The sequence below is a fragment of the Macrobrachium rosenbergii genome, chromosome 10 (genome assembly GCF_040412425.1).
Source record: "Macrobrachium rosenbergii isolate ZJJX-2024 chromosome 10, ASM4041242v1, whole genome shotgun sequence".
Classification (NCBI taxonomy): Eukaryota; Metazoa; Arthropoda; class Malacostraca; order Decapoda; family Palaemonidae; genus Macrobrachium; species Macrobrachium rosenbergii.
In genome coordinates, this window is record NC_089750.1 from 38,233,020 (window position 1) to 38,258,793 (window position 25,774).

General features: G+C 33.5%; 1 protein-coding gene across 1 annotated transcript in view; it reads left to right on the forward strand.

The window, feature by feature from the left end:
- Positions 1 to 18,929, forward strand: part of LOC136842596 (uncharacterized) — a 177,215-nt gene extending 158,286 nt beyond the window's left edge. Inside the window, exons 3-5 of the mRNA XM_067110172.1 lie at positions 14,160 to 14,240; positions 14,456 to 15,525; positions 16,343 to 18,929. Of these exons, the coding sequence (XP_066966273.1) occupies positions 14,160 to 14,240; positions 14,456 to 15,525; positions 16,343 to 16,497 (1,306 nt within the window). The 3' untranslated portion in view covers positions 16,498 to 18,929. The remainder of the gene's footprint in view (positions 1 to 14,159; positions 14,241 to 14,455; positions 15,526 to 16,342) is intronic.
- The last annotated feature ends 6,845 nt before the right edge of the window (positions 18,930 to 25,774 follow it).

Below are 25,774 nucleotides of genomic sequence, written 5' to 3' on the forward strand. Positions count from 1 at the left end.
CAGAAATATCAGTCCTAAGCAGGACAAGTACATTGCTACACAAATGCACAACAGATTTGAGTCTCTTCTAAGGTCTCTCTTGTAACAGCTGATATTTGAAGGATGTGAACCTTGCTTCCCAAGCACTGAGAACTGCATACTGTATATCTCCAAGCAAGAGGGAGAAAACCAGGCTTCAAGCCAAACATGCACAACTGGAAATAAATTATCCAGGTAACACTCATATACAGTAGCCGCCAAAAAGATTTGCCCATCTTAAAAGCAGCATAATATTATACCGCAAAAACGTCAATTCCATATTCTTGAGGCAAAAAATCGGCTGGGACAAATTGATTAATTGGCAACATACCTAATGGTAGTGTCTCACTCAAGGACAATATCTCATTCATTCACTGAATTCTGGGTGGCGGTTAAGTACTGATCTGTTATTTTTATTTTATTTTTTTTTTTTTTTGCGCCAGGTTGAATAACGCCTTCACATTTTTTGGGGTTCAGTGCTATGTATTCATAATATGTCTACCGGTTATACTTCACTTGAAAATCATACTAGAGTGGTCCAGCTTCATGAGGAAGGTTATAAAACTGGTGTAATAAATGCAAAGACTGGTGTGAAACCGAGAACAATCCGAAACATTTTGAAAAAGTACTGCGAGAGTGGCGGTAAGGAGGTACCCAAGGCAGACACCATCCCGGGGAGAACCCCCATCATCAGTGAGAGGGGTTTGAGGGTGTTGGCAAGGGACAGAGACTAATCTGACCCTTACAGCACAACAGCTTAAGGCTGCTAATCCTGAGGCAGTTGCTGGAGCCTCTGTCCGAACCATTCAAAGGCGGTTGAAAAAAGATTTGAAGTACTCAAAAGTGAAGGCTCGTAGGAAGCCACAGATCATGGCCAAGCAAAAGAAGGACAGAGTTGTTTTTGCACGTTCACACAAAGACTGGGATATCAGCAAATGGAGGAAAGTGCTATGGAGTGATGAGGCTTCGTTCTTTGTTGCTAATACGAAGGGGAAGTGTGTTTGGCAGAAGGCGACGTTGGACCCACCAAGGAGACCCACTTAACCCTAAGTAACTCGCCACGAATGTTAAGTTCCCACTGTATGTTATGGTATGGGGTTGTTTTTGGTATGGGGGTAAGGGTTCTCTAGTGTTTTTACCCATGAATAAGACCATTAACAAAGATTCGTATTTCACGATACTGAACGATCACTTAGAGAATTCGTTTGAACGCAGCCAGACCTCCATTTTTCAGCAAGATGGAGCTACAGCACATACAGCGAAGCAAAACATTAATTGGCTGAAAGATTGCGGTATTGACTTTATTCCCGACTGGCCAGGGAATTCTCCTGACATTTCGCCCATAGAAAATTTATGGGCAATTATCAAAAGGAAGTTACATAACGAGGATACGTCTTCCATTGAGAAGTTGTCTGCTGAGGTACAGCGAGCCTGGGACGACCTTGACGACACGCTCCTACAGACGTTGGCAGATTCTGTCCCCAAGCGACTTCAGGAGGTGCGCAAATGTCGTGGCATACCCACCAAGTATCAGGGTAGGGGTTGGTGAATGTTAACCCTGAATTTTGTTGTAATTACTTTATTATTTGATTTTTCATGAATATTTACTTTTTCATAAAATTTTTTTTTCTCTCAATTTTCTGAAGTGGCAATTCCTTTTGGTGGCTACCGTATAATAGAATCTCTCTCTAGTAATGTTTAATTGCAAGGAATGGAGTTTTACTTGTATCAGAAATAATACTTTTAACACCATGGGGGTATTTTAAAGGTTGTATCACTGGACAACACTGAATTTAATTGCTAGTTGGACTTTATAGTAGGAAGTTTCAATACCAGGTTCTTAAGTATGAGATTTCTTAGAGAGGGAAAATAAACAAGGAAAAATGAGAGATTCAGTCAAAGGAATGGAACACTGGTGAATTGGTTGCAAAAATCAGACTTACTATTGACTTCCATAATGCTTTGGTCCTCTGGGTTTTAATAATAGTCTTTACTCGAGTGTAAAGGGAAAAACAAAGAGGCGCAGTAGAGGACACCCTGAACACATCAGTTTGGAGTCAGGGTTGAGGAGCATCTCAGCTTGGCTTGGTCTCTTTTGGGCTCCTCTTCTTGAAGCTCTGCCCCGCAAATGCGTTAGCCATTTTCTAGCCAACCGTCTGAAATTGAACAAAAGACTCACCAGCAAAACAGATCACAGGAAAAGTAGATTTTAAAGGGATTGTGCCTAAGAGCTAAAATAGACAAATTTTCTCCCTAATGAATTCCTTTCCCCATCTTTAATGTCGACTGGCTGGCTATTTGGACAACATCTTGAAAACAACATCTTCCCGCTTTACACCTCTTGCATGGGAATCTACTCCCGTCTTCGTAGCAATAAGGGAAAATTAATATTAAGTTATGATGAAAAAACAGGTTGAACAGCAATGTTTATAATAGTTTCCTCCCTTAAGAAGGCCTTCATTCCCTTTCGGACATGAAGGTCTGTACTAAGCAAGCTGTTCACCTCGACTACTTTACTCTTCTCCCTGAATGGGTCTTGCCCTTGCAATGCAGCTAGCTAACTACTAGGACAGAACACAAGCTTTACTAACTTACTAAGGGAAAATCCTAACACTACTTAAAGGTGTCTACGGATATTTACTTGCTGTCTCTGATGACAGTGAAATTCATTCCTAGACAAATGGTACATTAAAATCTGTCTTGTTATGACATCATCTATCAGAACACTGCCATAGCACCAACTTTAATGACAATGAAGTAGCTAACATACAAGAGTCTTATGAATTACATGATTTCTTACACTAGAATGTACAGACGTATTAGACAAATGAGTAACTTGAAGGGTTAAGAAACTTCCTTGACATGGTGGTTAATATTTGACGAGAGAGGCACCCCTTAAACTCCTCTGGCTTTGAGTATTGGAATATTTTCCTCCATTGAGGCACTGTGCCAAGCGTGTCATGAGCTTAATAGCTCTGATATGTGGCAATGAATATTATTACATTTTTACCCATTACAAGACTTAAAATTTCCAGGTTACTACTACTTACTACAAAACTTTGCCTAGGAGTTGGATACAAATTATGTGAAGCAGAGGTCACTCCAGCTACCTCCTCTGGGCAGGAGCCAGGATCACTCTGAGATGGAAAAGGGAGGCAATGTGCCAACAGGGCATGGGTACCATGGAAAGCTTGTGGCTCTAACTTGGGTGACCGGAACTCTTCCACCCCTTTTTCTTCTTCTTTGGGTTCCTCCAAGAACTATCTATGACAGTCCTAGGAGGTGATGGGAGGCACGGCTCTGGAGAGACAACAGAAGGGCTGTTGGGATCGAAGTCAGGGGTAACCCTAAAGGCTCCTGGAGGGCTCCTTACTCCTGCTGCTGTGACACTTGGAGCAAGAGAGGTCTCAGTTTCTGCATCCTGGTAGGCCAGTTCCTGGTCTACCAGAGAAGGTGTAGCCATATGCTCCACCAGAGGTTCATCCTTAGTAGATGACAGTGACGTGGAAGAAGAACCGTCGGGTGCCAGAGGCTCACAAGTAGCGATGATCAACTCAGTGAAGTTGGGTGGATCTCCCATAGGAGGGTCCATGACATGATCTGGCACTGGCTCTGGCACCAAATTAGGGGCAGGCACAGGTTGTGATTCTTGTGGTTGCTCCACGTTGAGAATGGACCCGGCGTGGCACTGCTCAGGGCTATCAAGTGGCACTGGCATAGATTTGTGGTCAGGCATGTCTGACGAGGGTCTTGGGGGTGCAATACCCCTCGGTGTACTGGAATTTGGCTGGGTCAGAGATTCCTGTCCTAGCTGGAGGTCAAACCCTTTTGAAATTGATTTAATTGAGGTGTTCGCTGAGTGTAGCTTGTTAGGGCACCCAGACCAATTTGTGAAGCGCCCTTTCAGTTTGCATGTCTTACAGTGGTATTGCTTTTTGTCAGCTTCCTTTTGCTGTAAGGGGAAGACGTTTTTGGTGGCCGTCCTTTCGTGAGGAGGGAGGACTTGGCCTGAAGTTGCATGGAGAGTGCCTGAAATATATGGTTTCAACGTTGAAGTCAGTGTTTTATGGGAATACAAACTTACTTGCCCTTACTTCGCAGCCTTTTGTTAAAGTCAACAACACAAGAAATGAAACACCGAATTCTCTTATAACATGACCGAGGCTGAGGTGAAAATGTAAATTGTAAGCTTAAAACACTACGAACGCGAGTTACTGCATGTTGTGAAAAGATGGAAAGCAAAATATTTTATGATTTGCTAGCAGCCGTAATTAATTCTACTACGCTCATCTGCTATGCTCACTTAGGGGCCCTTTATGATGCAAAGGAACGAACACATGACTTTTCAACTGGACCAATTTACGTTGATGTAAAAGGCAAATAATGAAGTTAAACACTAATACTGCTATTTATGTTACTTATGACACGCACGCCAAATTAATACGAAACGCAAGCAAAATGAACATGATTCGCACTCGAGTGAGATGAATTCTCGCCGTCTCGCTAAGGGTCGCCAGCGGTTCTTGTCCTGTATCCTATGGACTTACAAAATTGTCCGTCCTAACCTATGAAAGAAACGCTGGGCGCACGTGCTCCTCTTTTGTCATGCACTAAGCTAATTACTTCAAAAATTTAATATTATGCACTACTCGTTGGCCGGTGAATAGCAAAATAATAAATATCTGACTCGATAACTCGGCTCTCTGACTTCGGGATCGTCTGCTAATGGAATCTGGACAGCTACATCACCACAATTTTTCCTAACTTTTCCTATTCATCAATTGTAAATTCAACACTCACCTCTCTAGGACTTTTGCTACCTAACTCGATCTTATTCATTTAACAATGATATTAATATTAACTTACCTTGGCCTGTATCCTTCTTTGTCTGGGAGATTATTGCATGGGATGATTAAGATTTAATTTCCAATTTTAATTACTTTAATTTATTTCTAAGTTATTAATATCTCTGTGATAGCTTGGCAAAAGCTAGTAGTTAATTTTCAGAGATCACTGGCAAGGCATCGCCACTATTACGTGGGTGGTCCATTATTTACGGTAATATACTGAATTATTAGTTCACTATGCCTTGCCTTCACCGGAGACCCAAGTAACCTGTCTTCTAAAGCCAACAAAGCTATAAATAACATAAGAAACTACAATGGAAAGGTCGCCAGCTTGAAACAAATTGGTACAAGAATATATTCATTTTACAGAATATCGTAAATTAATTAAACTTACTGAAACTAGTTACAGACAAAATAAAGAATTAAAATGGATCATTTACAGGAGTTGAACAGCAGCCAGAAATATTAGTCCTAATCAGAACGAGTACATTAATTCTACACAAATGCACAACAGATTTGAGTCTCTTCTAAGTTCTCTCTTGTAACAGCTGATGTTCAAAGGATGTGAACGTTGCTTCCAGGCACTGAGGATTGCAAATATCTCCAAACAAGAGGGGAAAAAACCAGGCTTCAAGGCGAACATGCACATCTGGGAATAAATAATCCAGGTTACACTTATATATAAAAGAATCTCTCTCTAGTAATATTTAATTACAAGGAATGCAGTTTTACTTACATCAGAAATAACACTTTTAACACCATGGGGGTATTTTAAAGGTTATATCACTTGACAACACTGAATTAATTATTAGATGACTTTATGAGGGGAATTTTCAATACCAGGTTCTTAGTATGGAATTTCTTAGAGAGGGAAAATAAACAAGGGAAAATGAGATTCAGTTAAAGGAATGGAACACTGGTGAATCACTTGCAAAAATTAGACTTACTATTGACTTCCATGATGCAGTGATCAATTACATTATGCTGCTTCGGTCCTCTGGGTTTTAATTAGTCTTCACTCGAGCATAAAGGAAAAACAACAAAGAGGTGCCGTAGAGGACACCCTAAGCACATCAGTTTCGAGTCAGGGTTAAGGAGCGTCTCAGCTTGGCTTGGTCTGTTTTGGGCTCCTCTTCTTGAAGCTCCGCCCCGCAAATGCGTTGGCCATTGTCTAACCAAGGCACGGTCTGAAATTGAACAAAGGACTCGCTAGCAAAACAGAATACAAGGAAAGTAGATTTCAAGGGGAATGTGCCTAAGAGCTAAATTAGAAAAAATTTGTCCCTTATGAATTCCGTACCCCAACTTTAATGTCGACTGGCCGGCTATTTGGACAACATCTTGAAAACAACTTGTGTGGGAATCTACTCCCGTCTTCCTAGCACCAAAGGGAAAATTAATATTAAGTTACGATACAAGAAGAGGTTGAACAGTAATATTTATAATAGCATATATATATATATATATATATATATATATATATATATATATATATATATATATATATATATATATATATCTTATGCAATGCAGCTGTGTGTGTGACAGTATGTTTGTTTGAATGTATATATTTGTACATACGTGCTGTACAGCTTGATGGTTGAATTCCTAGACAAAGTCTAAATTTCATCTAATCAAAACCAAATGGAATAGTTTCGATATTAGGATCTAGTTGTTTCTTACACTAACTGTAAAAAATAAATTAATAAGTGTATATAGAAACTTCCTTGACATGGTGGTTAATATATATATATATATAAAATTATCTATATATATATGGAATATTATATATTATATATATATAGCGTGTATATATATAATATATATATGGCAATGAATATATATATATATATATATATATATATATATATATATATATATATATATAAAACTTATATATAGTTATATACAAATTATGTGAAGCAGAGGTATCAGCTACCTCACTGGGCAGGAGCCAGGATCACTCTGAGATGGAATAGGCAATGTGCCAACAGGGCATGGGTACCATATATTACAATATATATATATACCGGAACTATCCACCCTTTTCTTCTTATTTGGGTTATCAAGATACTATCTATGACAGTCCTAGGAGGTGATGGGAGGCATATATCTGGAGAGACAACAGAAGGGCTGTTGGGATATATAGTCAGGGGGTAACCTAAAGGCTCCTGAGGGCTCCTTACTCCTGCTGCTGTGACACTTACAAGCAGAGAGGTCTACAAATCCTGGTAGGCCAGTTCTGGTCTACCAGAGAAATAATATATTTTCCATATGCTACCAGAGGTTCATTTTAAGTTGATAACAGTGACGTGGAAGAAGAACCGTCGGGTGCCGAGGAATCAGTAGCTACAGTTAACGTCAGTGAAGTTGGGTGGATCTCCCATGGAGGGTCCATGACATGATCTGGCACTGGCTCTGGCACCAAATTAAGGCAGGCACAGGTTGTGATTCTTGTGGTTGCTCCACGTTGGAATGGACCCGGACGTGGCACTGCTCCAGGGCTATAATGGCACTATATAGATATGTGGTCAGGCATGTCTGATATAGGGTCTTGGGGTGCAATATATCGGTGTATATATGGCTGGGTATATTCCTGTATAGCTGGATATCAAATATATATATTATTTATATGAGGTATTCGTTATGCTATGTTATATACCCAGACCATATATGAAGCGCCCTTTCATATATATATCTTACAGTGGTATTGCTTTTATAGCTTCCTTTTGCTATATAGGGGAAGACGTTTTATATATATATCCTTTCGTGATATAGGAGGACTTGGCCTGAAGTGTGTGTGTGTGTGTGCAGTGACTCTGACAAGTGATTTATACATCACTCATTACCAAGAACTGATACATAGTGATAGAAGCTCACAATATATAGGCTAGGTGGCACTATAAACAAACTATAGACCGTTGGAAACCAAATAACCCCACCTGTCAGGTGCCAGAGTGTGAAGCCGTAGACACATTTGTGGCCTAGATTAGGTGGTCTGGCTACAAATCTGATTATCGTTTTTCTTGTACAGACCTACTACCTTCCTTAAATTTTACACATTAATATTACAGTTGATGAATCTAGTTTATACATTCCTTGACTAATATTCATGTTTTTACATAAGCTGTCTTTTATAAAAATAAACTTAATGATGTTCCCTTCTAGTGCATTATTAGAATAAACAACCTTTTATCCCCAGCCCAGTTGATTTTAGGTTTCTGTAGAAGAAAACCATTGTGATGGTTTTGTCTGTCCGTCCACACTTTTCTGTCCGCCCTCAGTTCTTAAAAACTACTGAGGCTGGAGGGCTGCAAATTAATAAATGTTGATCATCCACCTCTGACCAATCATCAAACATATAAAGCTGCATCACCTATTCTAAGTAGTTTTTATTCTATTTTAAGATTCAAAGATTTTCTAGGACTTTTGCTACCTAACTCAAGCTTATTCAGCAAGATATTAATAGAACAACTTGGCGTTTTGTCGGGAGATTATTGGAAGAACAGATGATTAAGATAATCAATTTCAACATTTATTTCTAAGTTATTAATATCAACGGTGATTTAGTAAAATTTAAGTTATATATATCAGAGAAAATCACATCCACTATTAACATGGGTGGTCCATTATTTATAATATACTGAATTATTAGTTACTATGCCTTGCCTTCACCGAGATATAATATCTTCTAAAGCCAACAAAGCTATAAATATATATAAACTACAATGGAAAGGTCGCCATATTGAAACAAAATTGGTACAAGAATATATATTTATATAGAATATATAAATTAATTAAATATATATATAGTTACAGACAAATATAAATAAATTAAATGGATCATTTACAGGAGTTGAACACAGCCACAAATATTAGTCACTAATCAGAACAGTACATTAATTCTACACAAATGCACAACAGATTTAGTCTCTTCTAAGTTCTCTCTTGTAACAGCTGATGTTCAATAGGATGTGAACGTTGCTTCCAGGCACTAGGATTGCAAATATCTCCAAACAAGAGGGAAAAAACCAGGCTTCAATAACATGCACATCTGGGAATAAATAATCCAGGTTACACTTATATATAAAGAATCTCTCTCTATAATATTTAATTACAAGGAATATTTATATTATATCAGAAATAACACTTTTAATACCATGGGGGTATTTTAAATATTATATCACTTGACAACACTGAATTAAATTATTAGATGACTTCATGAGGGGAATTTTCAATACTAGGTTCTTAGTATGGAATTTCTTTGAGAGGGAAAATGAACAAGGGAAAATGAGAGAGTTAAAGGAACAGAACACTGGTGAATCACTTGCAAGAATTAGACTTACTATTGACTTCCATGATGCAGTGATCAATTACATTATGCTGCTTCGGTCCTCTGGGTTTAATTAGTCTTACTATATATAAGGAATACATATATAGGTATATAGAGGACACCTAATACATCAGTTTCGAGTCAGGGTTAGGAGCGTCTCAGCTATGGCTTGGTCTGTTTTATCTTATATATATAAATATATTATATATATATATAATATGAATATATTAACAAAGGATATAGCAAAACAGAATATATATATAGTATATATATATATATAATAGCTAAATTAGAAAAATTTATATATATTATATACTATAATGTCGACTGGCCGGCTATTTGGACAACATCTTGAAAACAACTTATATATATATATCCCGTCTATATACCAAGGGAAAATTAATATTAAGTTATATACATATAGAGGTTGAACATATATATATATATGCATATATATATATATATATATATATGCGTGTGTATATGTGTGTTGGTATGTTTGTTTGAATGTATATATTTGTACATACGTGTATATATATGATGGTTGAACGGACAAGTCTATTTCATCTAATCAAAACCAAATGGAATAGTTTCGATATTAGGATCTATATATATAGCAACTGTAAAAAAATAAATTAATAAGTGTATATATATATATATATATATATATATATATATATATATATATATATATATATATATATATATATATATATATATATATATATATATATATATATATATATATATCATATATATATATATATATATATACATATATACATATATATATATATATATATATATATTTATATATATATATACAATATACGTCCTTTAATATATATATATATATATATATTTTATATATATATATATTTTTAAGTTATAATAGTCCACATCCCGTGGGATCAGACCAGCGACGGACGAGGAATCAGGATATATAGTTAGTGCGTCATATAGTATATTCCTCGTCCGTATATATATATATATATATATATATATCATAAATATATATATATATATATATATATATATATATATATATATATATATATATATATATATATATATATATATATATATATATATATATATATATATATATATATATATATATATATATATATATATATATATATATATATATATATATATATATATATTATATTGTATGTGTGTATGTGTAGTGACTCTGACAAGTGATTTATATATCACTATTATAGAACTGATACATAGTGATATAGCTCACATATATAGGCTAGGTGGCATATAAATATATATATATAGATTATACCAAATATATATACCTGTCAGGTGCCATATATGAATATATATACATTTATATATAGATTAGGTGGTATATATACAAATCTGATTATATTTTTCTTATACAGACCTATACCTTCCTTAAATTTTATATATACATTAATATATACATATCCTTGATATATATATGTTTTTACATAAGCTATATTTATATATATATATATATATATATATATATATGTATATTTTATATATATATATATATATTGTATATTGTCTTATATATATCGCCCTCATAAACTATAATGATGTATATATAGTGCATATATATAGATATAAATATACCTATTATATATATATTATATTTGATTATATATATATATATAGAATACCATTGAAGATATATTTGTGAATATCGGGAATCCACATTTTCTATATATATATCATATCCCTATAAAAATACTAGGCTTTAGTAAATTTGGTATATATATAGAAAATCATATACATTCCATATATATATATATATTTATATATATATATATATATATATATATTTATATATCTATATATATATATATATATTATATACATACGCCCTATATATACATATATATATACAGGCGTTTATATATATATATATATAGAATATATATATAATATATATATATATATATATATGAAATTAGATATCATATATATATATAAATATATATATATATATATATATATATATATATATATACATATATATATATATATATATATATATATATATATATATATATATATATATATATACATATATATATATATATATATATATATATATATATATATATATATATATATATATATATATATATATATATATATATATATATATATATATATATATATATATATATATATATATATATATATATATATATATATATATATATATATATATATATATATATATATATATATATATATATATATATATATATATATATATATATATATATATATATATATATATATATATATATATATATATATATATATATATATATATATATATATATATATATATATATATATATATATATATATATATATATATATATATATATATATATATATATATATATATATATATATATATATATATATATATATATATATATATATATATATATATATATATATATATATATATATATATATATATATATATATATATATATATATATATATATATATATATATATATATATATATATATATATGTATATATATATATATATATATATATATATATATATATATATATATATATATATATATATATATATATATATATATATATATATATATATATATATATATATATATATATATATATATATATATATATATATATATATATATATATATATATATATATATATATATATATATATATATATATATATATATATATATATATATATATATATATATATATATATATATATATATATATATATATATATATATATATATATATATATATATATATATATATATATATATATATATATATATATATATATATATATATATATATATATATATATATATATATATATATATATATATATATATATATATATATATATATATATATATATATATATATATATATATATATATATATATATATATATATATATATATATATATATATATATATATATATATATATATATATATATATATATATATATATATATATATATATATATATATATATATATATATATATATATATATATATATATAGTTACAACTAAATGTTGCAAAAGATGCTCTTAATAACAACAAAAATGCATTTGATTTTGAAGGTACTAGTGAGAAGAAAAGCAAAAGATGGAGCTCCAAAAAGCTACAAGGGTTGAAAATGATTCTAGCCTCAAGGATTTCCAGAAGTTAACAAATATAAATCCAGAAGAAGAAGCCATTCATGGAAAAACTCCTTAACTAGAAGAACAAGCAAACAATGAGACTGAGAAATCAGATCAATAGGAGGCTGATGTGAAAATTGTAAACCAAAAAAAAGGAGGTTTCTGATCTAGATTACCTGAAGAGTCTCATGGTGTCAAGGAAATCTGATGGTAGCACTTAAGATGTAAAATAGAAGGTCCCAAAGACCCTGATGCAGTATTTTTGTAATGTGGTCAAGACACAAGAGAGGTGCAGAGTATGGCAGGAGGGGTTAGCGGCATGGCAAAGCAGAGTATCAAAGAATTTCTAAAGCCACTTAAATGCACACATTCAAGAATAAATCTCAAAATAAAATATGCCATATGTTGGATTTAAAACTTAAAGGGAATTGAGAAAGCTAATCATATACAAAAAATGTTTTTGAATGACGCTGAGTTCAGGTGAAGAAACATGAAGCCAGTTGATGAGGAAGAAGCATCAGATGGAAAAAATTCTCCTAGGCAGATGGTGGAGGAAAAACTTAAGGAAGCAGAACCTGTAACTCAAACTGGAAAGTTGTTTGACGGTAATCTTTGGTACTCTGTCACAGAAGATGATGCTGGGGAATTGTTCGAGCAGTTTGTGGTAAGTTGACTGGAGTAAATCTTCCATTAGGAAAATCTCGGATTTTTTTTTATGAAACCAGACAGTTTTTGGAACAAAATGGTATACCATTAGTTGCACTCACTAATCCTGGTGTGCAGATGTCAAGTACAGTAATGCTCATCAAGAATTTACCTGCCAGCACGACAGTTCAAGAATTGTCTCGAAAATTTTCACGATATGAAGAGCTTGGTGGAGTAATTCTTCTTCCTGCTGTCGTAACAGGACTTGCGGAGATCTTGATCCAGGATTAGATAAGGAAGGTTTCCTCAGCATAGCATACAAAAAGTTTCACTAATTACCTCTGTATCTTGAGTGGGCTCCTTAACGAGTATTCAAGAGTGATGCCATGCAAAAATCAAAGCTGCCACAAAGAACCTTTGAAGGAGGCCTGTCTAAAGAATCTAGATTTCAGTACAACTGGATAAGTACTTCCAAGGACTTTCTCATCAAACAGTCAGCCGCACAAAAACCCCTGAGAGAGATGCAAGACTCTCTTTTAGAAGAAAAGAATCTAAAAAACTATTTAAAAAGACTTTAGCAACTCTTGTCAAATTTACAAGAATTAAGCATGACGTTGGCACACGACGCTAGTAAAATCCTTGTAAATAATATTCATTTTGAAACCACAAGAAAAGAAATCAGTTTTATTTAAAAGCCTTTTTCGACACAAATTCCATCTTTCGTCAAGAAATGAACCTAAATGCTATAATTTAATCACTGAAACAACCTCATATTTCTTCTAATTTACACTTTAATTTAACCACAGGAGACACTTTTTATGGAGGACATCTTTATTAAACACACCTTCTGATAAAGAGAGTGCGTCCAAGAACTCATTAGAAGTTTAAAATCTGGTGATGTGTTGAATAACAGCAACATATAGTTCATACCTTAATCTAGTTATTATACCGAAAGCCTCAGATTTTTTGGTAAGTCCAAAGGTTCAGATATATATGAAAAGGGTTTTACGTGATTTGACAATCATCAACTTCTTATACATTAAGTTTATTAGTCAATAGTAATGTTTTGTCTACATATTTAGCTAATGTAGCTTTTCTAATATCCGTTTTCTCCTACAGGGCCTTACATATGAAGGAGCATCCAGATTACAAGTACAGACCAAGAAGAAAAGCTAAGAGCCTTTCAAAAAAAGACACACGGTAAAAGTAAAAAACTTCTGTTAGCATTTTAACCTGTTATCTGCTGTTCACTATAATTGTAAATGTAAAACGTTGCATTGAATTTTTTACCATAGTATGAAGGACACTATTCTTTTATAGAAAGCTATGAGTACTTAAGAACATTTCATTAATCAAGCTCACACACACATATATACTGTTATAGAATTAATGGGAATTTTTTTTTTCATTTTCAGATATCATTTTCAGTTACCGATGTTCCAGCCGATGCTTGAAAGCCTGAGACCCTTCTATTCCCCTGCACATTTACTTCCTCCGCCTGGTTTACCTTCTGTACCAGAAAAATCACCAGGAGAGCTCCACAGACCCCTGCTCCCTCCACCACCTCTATTCCCTCCCCACCTTCATGGATTTCAGTATCCGCCAGTAGATCCTGTAGTCCTCTCAAGGTTGAGTTCGGCAGATGCCCTAGGACTAACAAAACTTCCCACCACAGAATCTTTAAGTTTGACCAAAATTAGTCCAGCTGACTCATCTCTCTTCTCCAGATTAACTTCACATGATGTGTTTGGACTTTCTAGATTATCCTCATCTCCCCTTCCATCACATTTAACAACACCTCACTTAGCAACCTCTTCATCCTCCTCTGGACTTCCAGGATCTGCAGTAAGTCCTGCATTAGGTTCACCAGGTTTATCTTCCCCCTCAGTACCCCATTCTGGCTCTCCTAACCTTGCTCCCAGTTTAGCATCACCTGTTCCAAAGTATGCTTCAGATATCTCAGCTACAAGTGTTTTATCCAGATTCCCTCTGGATAATCCATATTTGGGGCTGTCAGCCCGTGATCTAGAACACCTCCGTCTACAACAGTTTCACTGTTTTGACAGGGAACAAAGAGTCAGAGATGGACTAACAATATCACCACCACCTTCTCAAAGCAGGTCTGCATCGCCATCCAGCCCAAAAATAGATGTTGACAGTCATTCTAGAGAGTCAAGCCCTCCAAGAAGTCCCATACATGTAGATCCACCATCAGATGAAGGGGCATTTAAAAAGTTTTCAGAAGTATCAAATCGAGAGGAGGAGCCTGAGACATCCAGTGGTGAAGAGGCCAGAGCTTTTGTTCGTTACAGTGACAAGAAAGGTTCCGAATCCGAGCCTCAGGGAGTCAAAACTTCCTCACCAACACCACAAGAGACTTTCAGAGCAATACATCCGTTTTCTACAGCAAACCTTGCCACTAGTCTTTATTCATCAGTCCAACATCATTCACCTCCTACAATTATGTCTGCAGCGGATATGGCTAGTAAGTTACATATTTCCATTTGGCCTAAAGAATTATAATGTTTCATTTGCTAGATTTAGGAAATGCTAGGGTATCGTTTGCATTATGCCTACTTCCATCAAGTACCAATATAAAAAAAATATGAAAACTTTTTTCTGCAATTTATGTATTACCTGATACTAAATTAAGATCTTGGTGAATATCATGACAGCTGCCTCCTTCTGTACAGGATTTAATTACTGTCCAAAATTTAAAAAGTGATATAAATATTATTTTCACGTTTACAATTTTGAGAGAAACCAGACTGTATTCTATACAAAATAATTTTCCTTCAGTACTTGAACTAAGGCAAGTCAAGCCTTCATATCTTGCTTTTCAGTTGCTGGTATGCAAATAATATCTAAATGCATTCATTCTTTTTTACCTGCATAAGTCTCCAATACCCATCTGCTAGGAATTCATGCTCAGTGAAATTTCTCTCACTGATAATGCAGTGTACAATTTTTTCCTAAAACATTCTCATGCATATGGTACATGTACAGTCACCAGTACAGGAAAATTAAAGGATTATTTGCGACAAAGTTCAAGCGCTCATGGTCAGTTCCGGAAAAATTAATTAAAGAAAGTTTTGAGATAATTGAGAAAACTGATTGTACGAAAGCTGCAAAGAAATACCATAGGCTTTCATGACGAATTGAACATTGTGACTAAAAAAAAAAGAAAAATTTTATATCTAACTTCATTTATATAAGAGTTAAGATCTTAATAGTATACACAATGATAATTCTCTACACCATTCGTTGTACTAGTATGCTTACTTTCTTCAACTTACTTTCAGGAAGTTATTTCACCAGCTGCGTCTATCCAACCAGCACAAGTGGGTATCCTCCAGATCCTAGAACAGCGCTTTCTTATCTTCTCGTCAGGCCAGAAGCTAAATACCTTGCATCTCCTGCCCTTACTCCTGCTTCGCCACCTTCTGTAGTGCAATGATATGTTATCCCAAGGACAAGTCTCTCTCTCTCTCTCTCTCTCTCTCTCTCTCTCTCTCTCTCTCTCTCTCTCTCTCTCTCAATAACCAGTAACATTGTAGTAAAGTAAACCCTCTATAACTCATCGCTATGATGTCGTATGACATCGGTAAGAGTGACAAAGAACTCGGTCTAGATGAGCCTTTTACCCGTACTCCTGTGGATTAATCTTAAAGAAGAAGCAGAAAAGTAACGCATTTTTAGTCTTTATTAAAATTCGTGGAAATTCCCCTTGAGCTTATTCAGAGAAAACATAATTTTGACAAATCAATACCATTTTCATTGAAAGTTGATATAAATTCTTAGTCATACAAGTCACATACATTTGAAACTTCATTAGAAAAAGTCACTGTTCTAGCATACATCAATTAAAAGTGTATAGCAAGATGTATTTGAAGTTGAAAGATTCAGAGCAGCGGCTACGTTTTGGCTTACTCCGCGAGCAAAGAAAAAATTAAACTTCAGCAATTCTATAATGCAAACACCTACTCTCTGCTTTCTTCACTTATTATGCAACGCAATAATAAAAAACAACCATGCACAAATCCCCAAAAGACCAATAAAATTGCCCTGAATTTAAAGTATCAACCTGGAAATGTCGTTTAACCGTGTAATATAAACATCCAAAGTTTGGGAAGTTTAGAAAAAACTGTTTATGAAAATGAAGTAATCATATAAGAAAAACTTTGCCGGTTGATCTTGCTGGAAATGGGTTGCAAACTTTTAATCTTACAATATTTCTCGTTTAAAATTTGTAGATTAGCCAATATTATATTGTATATAAGATGACGTACCTATCAGCACTTTTCCTTTAAATCCTTCGCTTCCCGGACCCATAATTCTCAAATATGCACCCATTTGATATTACTTAGCAAAACTATGATTTAAAATAAATATTTTTATCCTGAATCCAACGCTAAACAGCATTAACTTCTGTCGTTCTACCATTCCTACGTAGTTGGTCATGTACAAGACCTCAGTATTGAAGGGTTTTAATAAGCTGTTTAAAATTTTTTGTGCATCCACAGTGGCAGTGCAGATGACCTTGATGTCACAAATTTACTGAAGGCGATTCAATTGTTCCTTCAATATATTTTAATGAACAAAATAAAACACATCATTTTGGCAAACTGCATTTTTTTCTGATTTTCATTTTCATTTATGTGTAAGTTCAGTGGCCCTAAAATTCCTTTTATTGAAATTTGTCATTTGTAGTGAAAGGAATAAACCGATTCTAAGGAAATCATGAATAAATCTATTTGCATTTCACAACAAACTACTACTTTTGAACTTTCAGGAAATACAGCATTAGTTAACAGTGTCAAAGCTAGTGGTTTTTGTGATACACTCAAACGTATATTGTGAACAACCTTAATAACATGAATATTAATGTAGCTTTAGGTAAACAGTCAGAAGGCATTGGCAGTGAAACTGCAATATCCTTAACAATGATAATAAAACCCATAGCAGCAGAAGGACTCACATTTAAGTCTATAGCCTAAAATTTTGTTCATACCCTGTTCCTCTCAGTTCTTACCGAAACTGAGGGCAACTATATTTTGCTGAATTTTCCATTCCAGTAGAAGTGAATATTATTAACCTTAGATAATGTACGATTTGATAACATTTCTAAATCAGCTTTATTGTAGACTTGACCTAAGTCTGACAAGTTTTCAGTTTCTCGTAGCGCCAGACTGTGCTGTACATAATACCAATGACCTGTCTCAAATATATACTGTATAGAATTCTGTATGATCTCGTTACGGTTTCCTTCCCCATATATCCATGAGGAGCGAAGTGTCATAGCCTATGCGTCTTTACATAACATTCCGCATTCAAGATGTGCTTGTTTCATTTCATCACTAACGAAATCTTAGAAAATTCTTAATGTAAGACTTTCTCCTTTAGTCCGAAGGAGTGCCCAATTCTCGGCGCAGCCAAATCAAGCACGAGATTCAAGATTTCATTAAGAATAATCCCGGCTCATATCCCAAAATATTCGCCTGAAGTAAAGACACAAAATTCTAGTCTTATAGGCCTTTAAATCGCTCTCTATGAATAATCTGGTGTTTTTTCAGCTTTTTCCTTATTCAAGCGTAACATTCCCCATATCGCACAATAGCGTGCTGTGTTTTGATGCATGAGCTGGGAGTAAAACAGCAGTTCAGTTAAACTAATAAACTTGTAAATATTATAATTATTTATGAAATGCTTAGCTTTCGCTGTTCCCTCTAATTCATTCCTTACCTGAATTTCTTTTTTAATCTTCTGATTAATATTCCAGTCATTCGAAGAACTTCAGCGATGACCACAAGATATAAGTAAAGATTTAATTCTTGTCCTCTCGATATAGTGATTTCGATATTTGTGTTTGCTATTTGGTCTGGGTAAACGTATATATATATATATATATATATATATATATATATATATATATATATATATATATATATATATATATATATATATATATATATATATATATATATATATACATATATATATATATATATATATATATATATATATATATATATATATATATATATATATATATATATATATATATATATATATATATATATATATATATATATATATATATATATATATATATATAGTATATATATAATATATTGATAGCTTTAATAATTTTAGAATGTGTAATGTTTTATAACATGAAATGTAACCGAGAGCATTAAAACATGAATGTTATTTGTACTGTGTTTCATTATCACAAATCTAAAGAAATACTTTTAGTGACCTGGGAAAATATGAGAAATCTCGTATGTAGACTAAATGAGCCTAGTTTGTCAATTAATACACATGCAGACAATGCAGACTTTTCAGAACATTTATATTCAAGTAGAAATTCAACAGTTCTTACATTGCCTACAATGAAAGGGGTAGGAAAACCCCTGGGGATAAATTGGCAGTCTGAGAGGCACATTGCCATTCATCATGCACTCCTGTAGGTGGCCCTTGTTTTTATTCAGTTGCAATGTCTCCTTATCTATAGGACACCCTCACCCCCACCCCAACGCTACGATAACAGCTGTTGTTACAAACCACACAAAATACTGTATACCGTAATAAAAGCATTGCTTTGTGCTACACACACTGGTCACTCAAAATACCAAGTCAAAATACTGATAAACTTTTAACGGCGAATTTTAATTTGATCTAGAGTTAAAATAAAGAAAACAGACAGTAAGTAAAATGACACAGTTACTAAGAATCGTAAATTAATCGAAAAGCTCTTTAAATAGTTGAAGTACAGTATATCAAAACCGTGAGCGCAAAATATGTAAATGAAAAATATACAGTTTTTTTTAATGTGCTTTTGATAAAAATACAGAGATTCCGATGCCAATGTATTTGCCTCGGAGCAAGTACTCATAATGCAGGCATAACTGCAGCCCCACACAGAGCGTCATGTTCAGTTAAAAACGAAATTTTCTTTTCTTTTCTTTCGCAATAGTATTTAAACAAAACACACTCATCTCACACAGAAGCTTCCGCTTTTGCACTAATTTCTGACGATGGGAAATCCTCAGTACTAGATATGCATAACAAAAAACTATCAGGAGCAAAGATTGTTTTAGATTACTGAAAACGAGGCCACTTGTAAAATAATACACAAACCAATCAATAAAAAGAGCAAAACATCGATTTAAAACTAGGAAAGTTTTGAAACTTTAGTTCCCACTGAACACAGGGCAACCAATTTAGATAAAATCAATTATTTGGATTACAGATATCAATATGAAAGTTAGGCTTTTGAAAGTGACCAGTAAGTAGCAGATAACTGTCGATATCCCGGAGGTCATTTTTCGAAAGTTTTCCACTCTATTCTGTTCTGTTTTTCTTGCAGTTTTAATGCCTTTAAGATTATTTAAGAAGTAAATTAACACAAGTTTTATTTATTCACGACGGTGACTGACAGCACAACGACGACGCATCAAACCCTCTTCCCCAAACACCGGTTTTCCAGTGATTACATGACCATTAAGACTTACAGCGTCTTGTAATATTGTTCCTTTCGTCCTGTTCCCTCATGTTGACATTACTAATAACTGGTGACGACGTGATGATGCTGGGATCGGAATTGGATGACTTGGCTCTGTCGAATGGGATCCGCCGTTTGAGCGCCATCTAGACTTTAGGTAGCCGCACATTTTGACGCTAGGGAATTATTGCAAAAACTTTAAGGCGCTATGACAGCATTTTAACTCCATAAATCTAATTTTAATATACGGGCTCTAAAACGGCTGTCTAACAATTCCTAAAGATTTATGACACAATGGTTACAATTATATATTTAATATTGAGGATATAAAGCCTTAAGCTTCTTAGATACAGTAGCTTATACACTGAAATCTGAAAGTATTTTATTCAGTCCATTATTTAGCACAATATTTTCTGGTATAGTCCGCAGAGCAGCCACCTATAACTAGTTAGTTTTCCCAAGAAAACCCTAAATACTAAAGAATTAGGTAACCGCTTTCATGAATAGAGGGTTTATTACGTTTGAGGTTAGGGGTTAGGTAACGAACGGCTGTCAAGGATAAACTCCTGTAAAGAATTAACCAAGATTAATTGATATTCTTTAGTTTCTCTTTAAATCTCTTTTAAAGATATTATGAAGAAGGGATAAAGATCATGCAGATCTGCGTTAATGCAGATTCTAGAAGGATTCTAGAAACAATAATATTATTAGCTTGCTAATTACCACTGTAGAACCAATCACTCAATCATCAAACACCTCCCTGTACAAAATAAACATTATTCGTCTGGCCATTTCTTACCGGGTATTCAAACTAATTTATTTGAACATTTAATTCTTTGCCGGTCTAACCCAAATACAATGCAGTGAAGTCCACACATGGGGTTTTATAATCTAGGTTGCTACTCTGTTTAGGAAGTTTTTCAGTTTTTATGAAAAAATTACTTTTACACAGAATATTTTTTTTGTTTTTGTTTTGACAGACTCAAAGCTAATTTAGGTATACACCAAAAGATTTTCTTGGTTACTTCTTTCTTATTATCATTTTCAGTGAAAAGAATGCCTCCACTACTTTGTTGTGACAGATATATAAATAAGAGCCAGATAACAGTCTCTCTCCATCTCCTTGTTTCTTACTTTTAGAAAAGATTAACATTATCTTTCAGGAAGATGTATACAGTAGAACGTATTAACAATATTTGTCTATAATGAAGATCTCTCTCTCTCTCTCTCTCTCTCTCTCTCTCTCTCTCTCTCTCTCTCTCTCTCTCTCTCTGCTGCGAAGCTGATAAAAATGAGTAGTGAGAGAAATGACAGAGATAAATGCAACCACTGGTGAATGGCCATATCAGAAAGTCAGCTGAAGATAGTATTTAAAAATTGCTTAACTTGACATCAGACAACGTAATTTGGCTGACAGGTTGTAAATGACAGGAACTGACATTCTCAGTCATCATAGATCCACAAAAAGATTTAGGATGTGAAAATGGGCTTCCTAGTAAGTGTTATAAAATAAAGTTGCACATGAGACCGAAAACATTCTTTCCATTCTATGATACCGTCATACGGTTCTCCGTAACGAAATAGAATTGTCTGGTAGCAAAATTGCAGTCATCATCACATTACATGTGACTGAAAATATTCTGTCGGATAGGCGTACACACACGTGCTTTGTTGCTCATTAACTTTATTGCACATTATTATTGTGGATGAACCGCCTCTTGCAGAATCATGAAAAGAGGTATCTTAATGCTTGTTATCATCCAACCAACAACTACGGTGATCTTGTTTCAACTTTTCGTGCATCGACTTTTACCCTCCATTGATTAAATGGCGCTATGACAAATCGATCGTCAACAAATGGGTAGGTGCTATAGTGTATTCGATGCCGAAATGGCAGTGCCAAACGGCAGCGCTGAAACGACTGCATCAAAAGGAAACTTTCTTAATGCCTTCCTTCATGCTTATCACTTAGGTTCCTCTAGACCAGGGGTTTTCAACCTGGGGTATGCGTACCCCAGGGGGTACGCCAAGGGTCAGTTAGGGGGTACGCTCTCCCCACGGGTTAGGGGCCTGGCCGCCCACTGACTGCATAGCCACAGGTAAATAATTATAAACAATTTTCTTTATTTTTATGGAATTCTTTGTGTTTACAATATTGTTGGTTATGTCAGGAGAGTTGTGTACTTACTTCCCTTCAGTACAGTACTTGCAAATATACACAATGGAATGTTTTTCTGCATTTGTTTTGTTTTCTACTTTATACAAAGTGAAGGAGGGTACATTATTGACATTAAAAATACCCAAAATGAAGCTATGAAATGCATATATGTGTCCTTTAAATATATATATATATATATATATATATATATATATATATATATATATATATATATATATATATATATATATATATATATATATATATATATATATATATATATATATATTTTTTTTTTTTTTTTTTTTACAGTAAGACTGTGAAACCAGGGATTTTATGGAATCCCCGAAATTTCAGTGAATTTATGAAATCACCAATTCACTTAGAGACATTTGATCCCTAAGGCTAGTATTAAACATGGCAAAACAGTGATTCATCTACAGTATTTCACCGTGTTTAGTACCAGCCTCTCGGAGATCAAATGTCCCCAAATGCATTTGATTACATTTGATCCCTGAGGGGCTAGTGTTAAAAACAACGAAAGAGTGTAGATGAATCACTGTTTCTCCATGTTTAGTACTATCCCCTCAGGATCAAATGTCCCTAAGTGCATTTGAGTGCATTTGGTCCCCGAGGGGCTAGTACTAAACATGGCAAAACAGTGTAGATGAATCATTGTTTCGCCATGTTTAGCACTAGCCCCTTAGGGATCAAATGTTCCTAAGTGAACAAGTGGATTCACGAATTCCTTGAAATTTCAGGCATTTCGTGAAATCTCTGGTTTCAATTTTACTGTAATTTATATATATATATATATATATATATATATATATATATATATATATATATATATATATATATATATATATATATATATATATATATATATATATATATATTATATATATATATATATATATATATATATATATATATATATATATATATATATATATATATATATATATATATATATATATATATATATATATATATATATATATATATATATATATATATATATATATATATATATATATATATATATATATATATATATATATATATATATATATATATATATATATATATATATATATATATATATATATATATATATATATATATATATATATATATATAATATATATATATATATACTGTATATATATATGTGTGTGTGTGTAGAGATGTAATTGTAATAGCCACAATGCCCTCTTAACCTCTCAATTCTTCATGCTTTTTTGGATATGCTTGTCACTACAAAGCCTTAAGATCCAAGTGTAAGAAATTGAAGTGGTTGAGATGTCCGGTAGTGGGAAACGAACCCACGTCACCATAATCACAACAAAGTCACGTTGTCGACTTGCCCTCAATGTGACTTCGTTGTGATTATGGTGGTGCGGGTTCGTTTCCAGCTACCGGACATCTCTTGCACTTGGATCTTAAGGTTTTGTAGTGACAAGCGCATCCAAAAAAGCACGAAGAATTCGAGAAGTTAAGAGGCATTGTGGCTATTTGCCACATCCTTTTGCTTGGTCAGCTTCGACAGGATCCACTTCCCGTGAAAGTGTGGATATTGTTTATTCCGGTTCTTCTTTAGTTTGCTACAGTGAAGTAGAGACTGTGTAACTTGTAACAATTCAGAAAATCGTTTATTTTCATCCCATTACTGGAACGAGACTTGGTTCAACTTTATACCCAGTCAGGATGAAACACTGAGTTTTCCCCACCGCGTATGAGGAAATCTTCACAGATACGTCGTCGATTTCTCTATCTTATTTTTCATATGGTTGATAGTTTCTATTCTTGTCTGGGACGAACATTATTAGATTTCTTGACACTTTTTGGAAGAGCATACCCATAACTCTTCAGCAGTGAGTTAACTTCGGTCGCACTGTTTCGGCACCCGAACAGTCTCTACAGTTTTGATTTCGTTCCCAAGACATCATTGTTGCTCCTTCGCAACAAAGAAGGAAAGTATCTCACTTTGAAACCAGACACTGAATTTGACTCTGTGAATGCTGTTGATAGTGCCTTTTTCTTATCTTTGGGAATCTCATTTTTTCCATGGAAGTGCTAAAGTAAATTTCTTTTAAAAGTACTGACGTAAACTTTTTTCAAAAGTGCTAATGCAAATTTCTATTGAAAGTGTAACGTAATTTTCTTTAAAATTCGAACACCCTGTAGTGCAGAGAGACCTTCAGGAAGCAATAGGAAATACTGAAGAGTAATCGTTTCAGATTTTTGGAACCAGCGGGGAGAAAATTTAGGAAAATGAATGTATAACATTCAAATTGAAACCGTGCTTGGTTTGTGCTTCTTCAAATTGCGCGAGCCAAATCTGTTGTTCTCTTTCCTTTGAAATTGATTCTGGTGTACATGGAAAACAAATGACATGGGAAACACGATTGTCAACGACAATGAATTATGGCTAGCAGAAGAGCACTGTTTGGCCCCTTTTGCCAGTCCAGTAAAGGGTAAGGATTGGGTGGGATGCGAGCGTGGTCGATGGTATCATTAAAAGTGTTATCTTGATAGGCACCAGTGATGAAAACATTTGGAGACTAAAGTGGCTTTGCCCTAATTGTTTTAGCAGAGCCCATTTATTAGCGAGTGAACATAGCGATATGTGAGGAATGGCGAAATAGAGATCCATTATATCGCTATCGCTCATGATATCATGAAGATGGAATTCCTAGAAACTGAAATGAAGAAGATGACAGCCCCTAAAATAGAGGGTAAAATTTATGCAGATAAAGTCGGGAAAAATTATTTACCCTTAATAAGATCTATTTCGAGTAAAATCATTGAGAAGAAAACTGAGGATGGTAATGCCCTTATTGATGCGAGGTCTGTCTCAAATGGTACTCTTGTCAATTTTGCTGATAAAGGCAGCAGAACTGTTCCAGCAACCAGGATACGCAGCATGATATAGGGTACTGTAACATAAAAGATTGAGAACTAAAACCAAAAATAAAACTGTGAATCGGAAATCCGTAAGGCTAAATATTAAAAATGTGATAAAGCTATGGTATGATAGGGAACGTATAACATACTTGACAGATATGC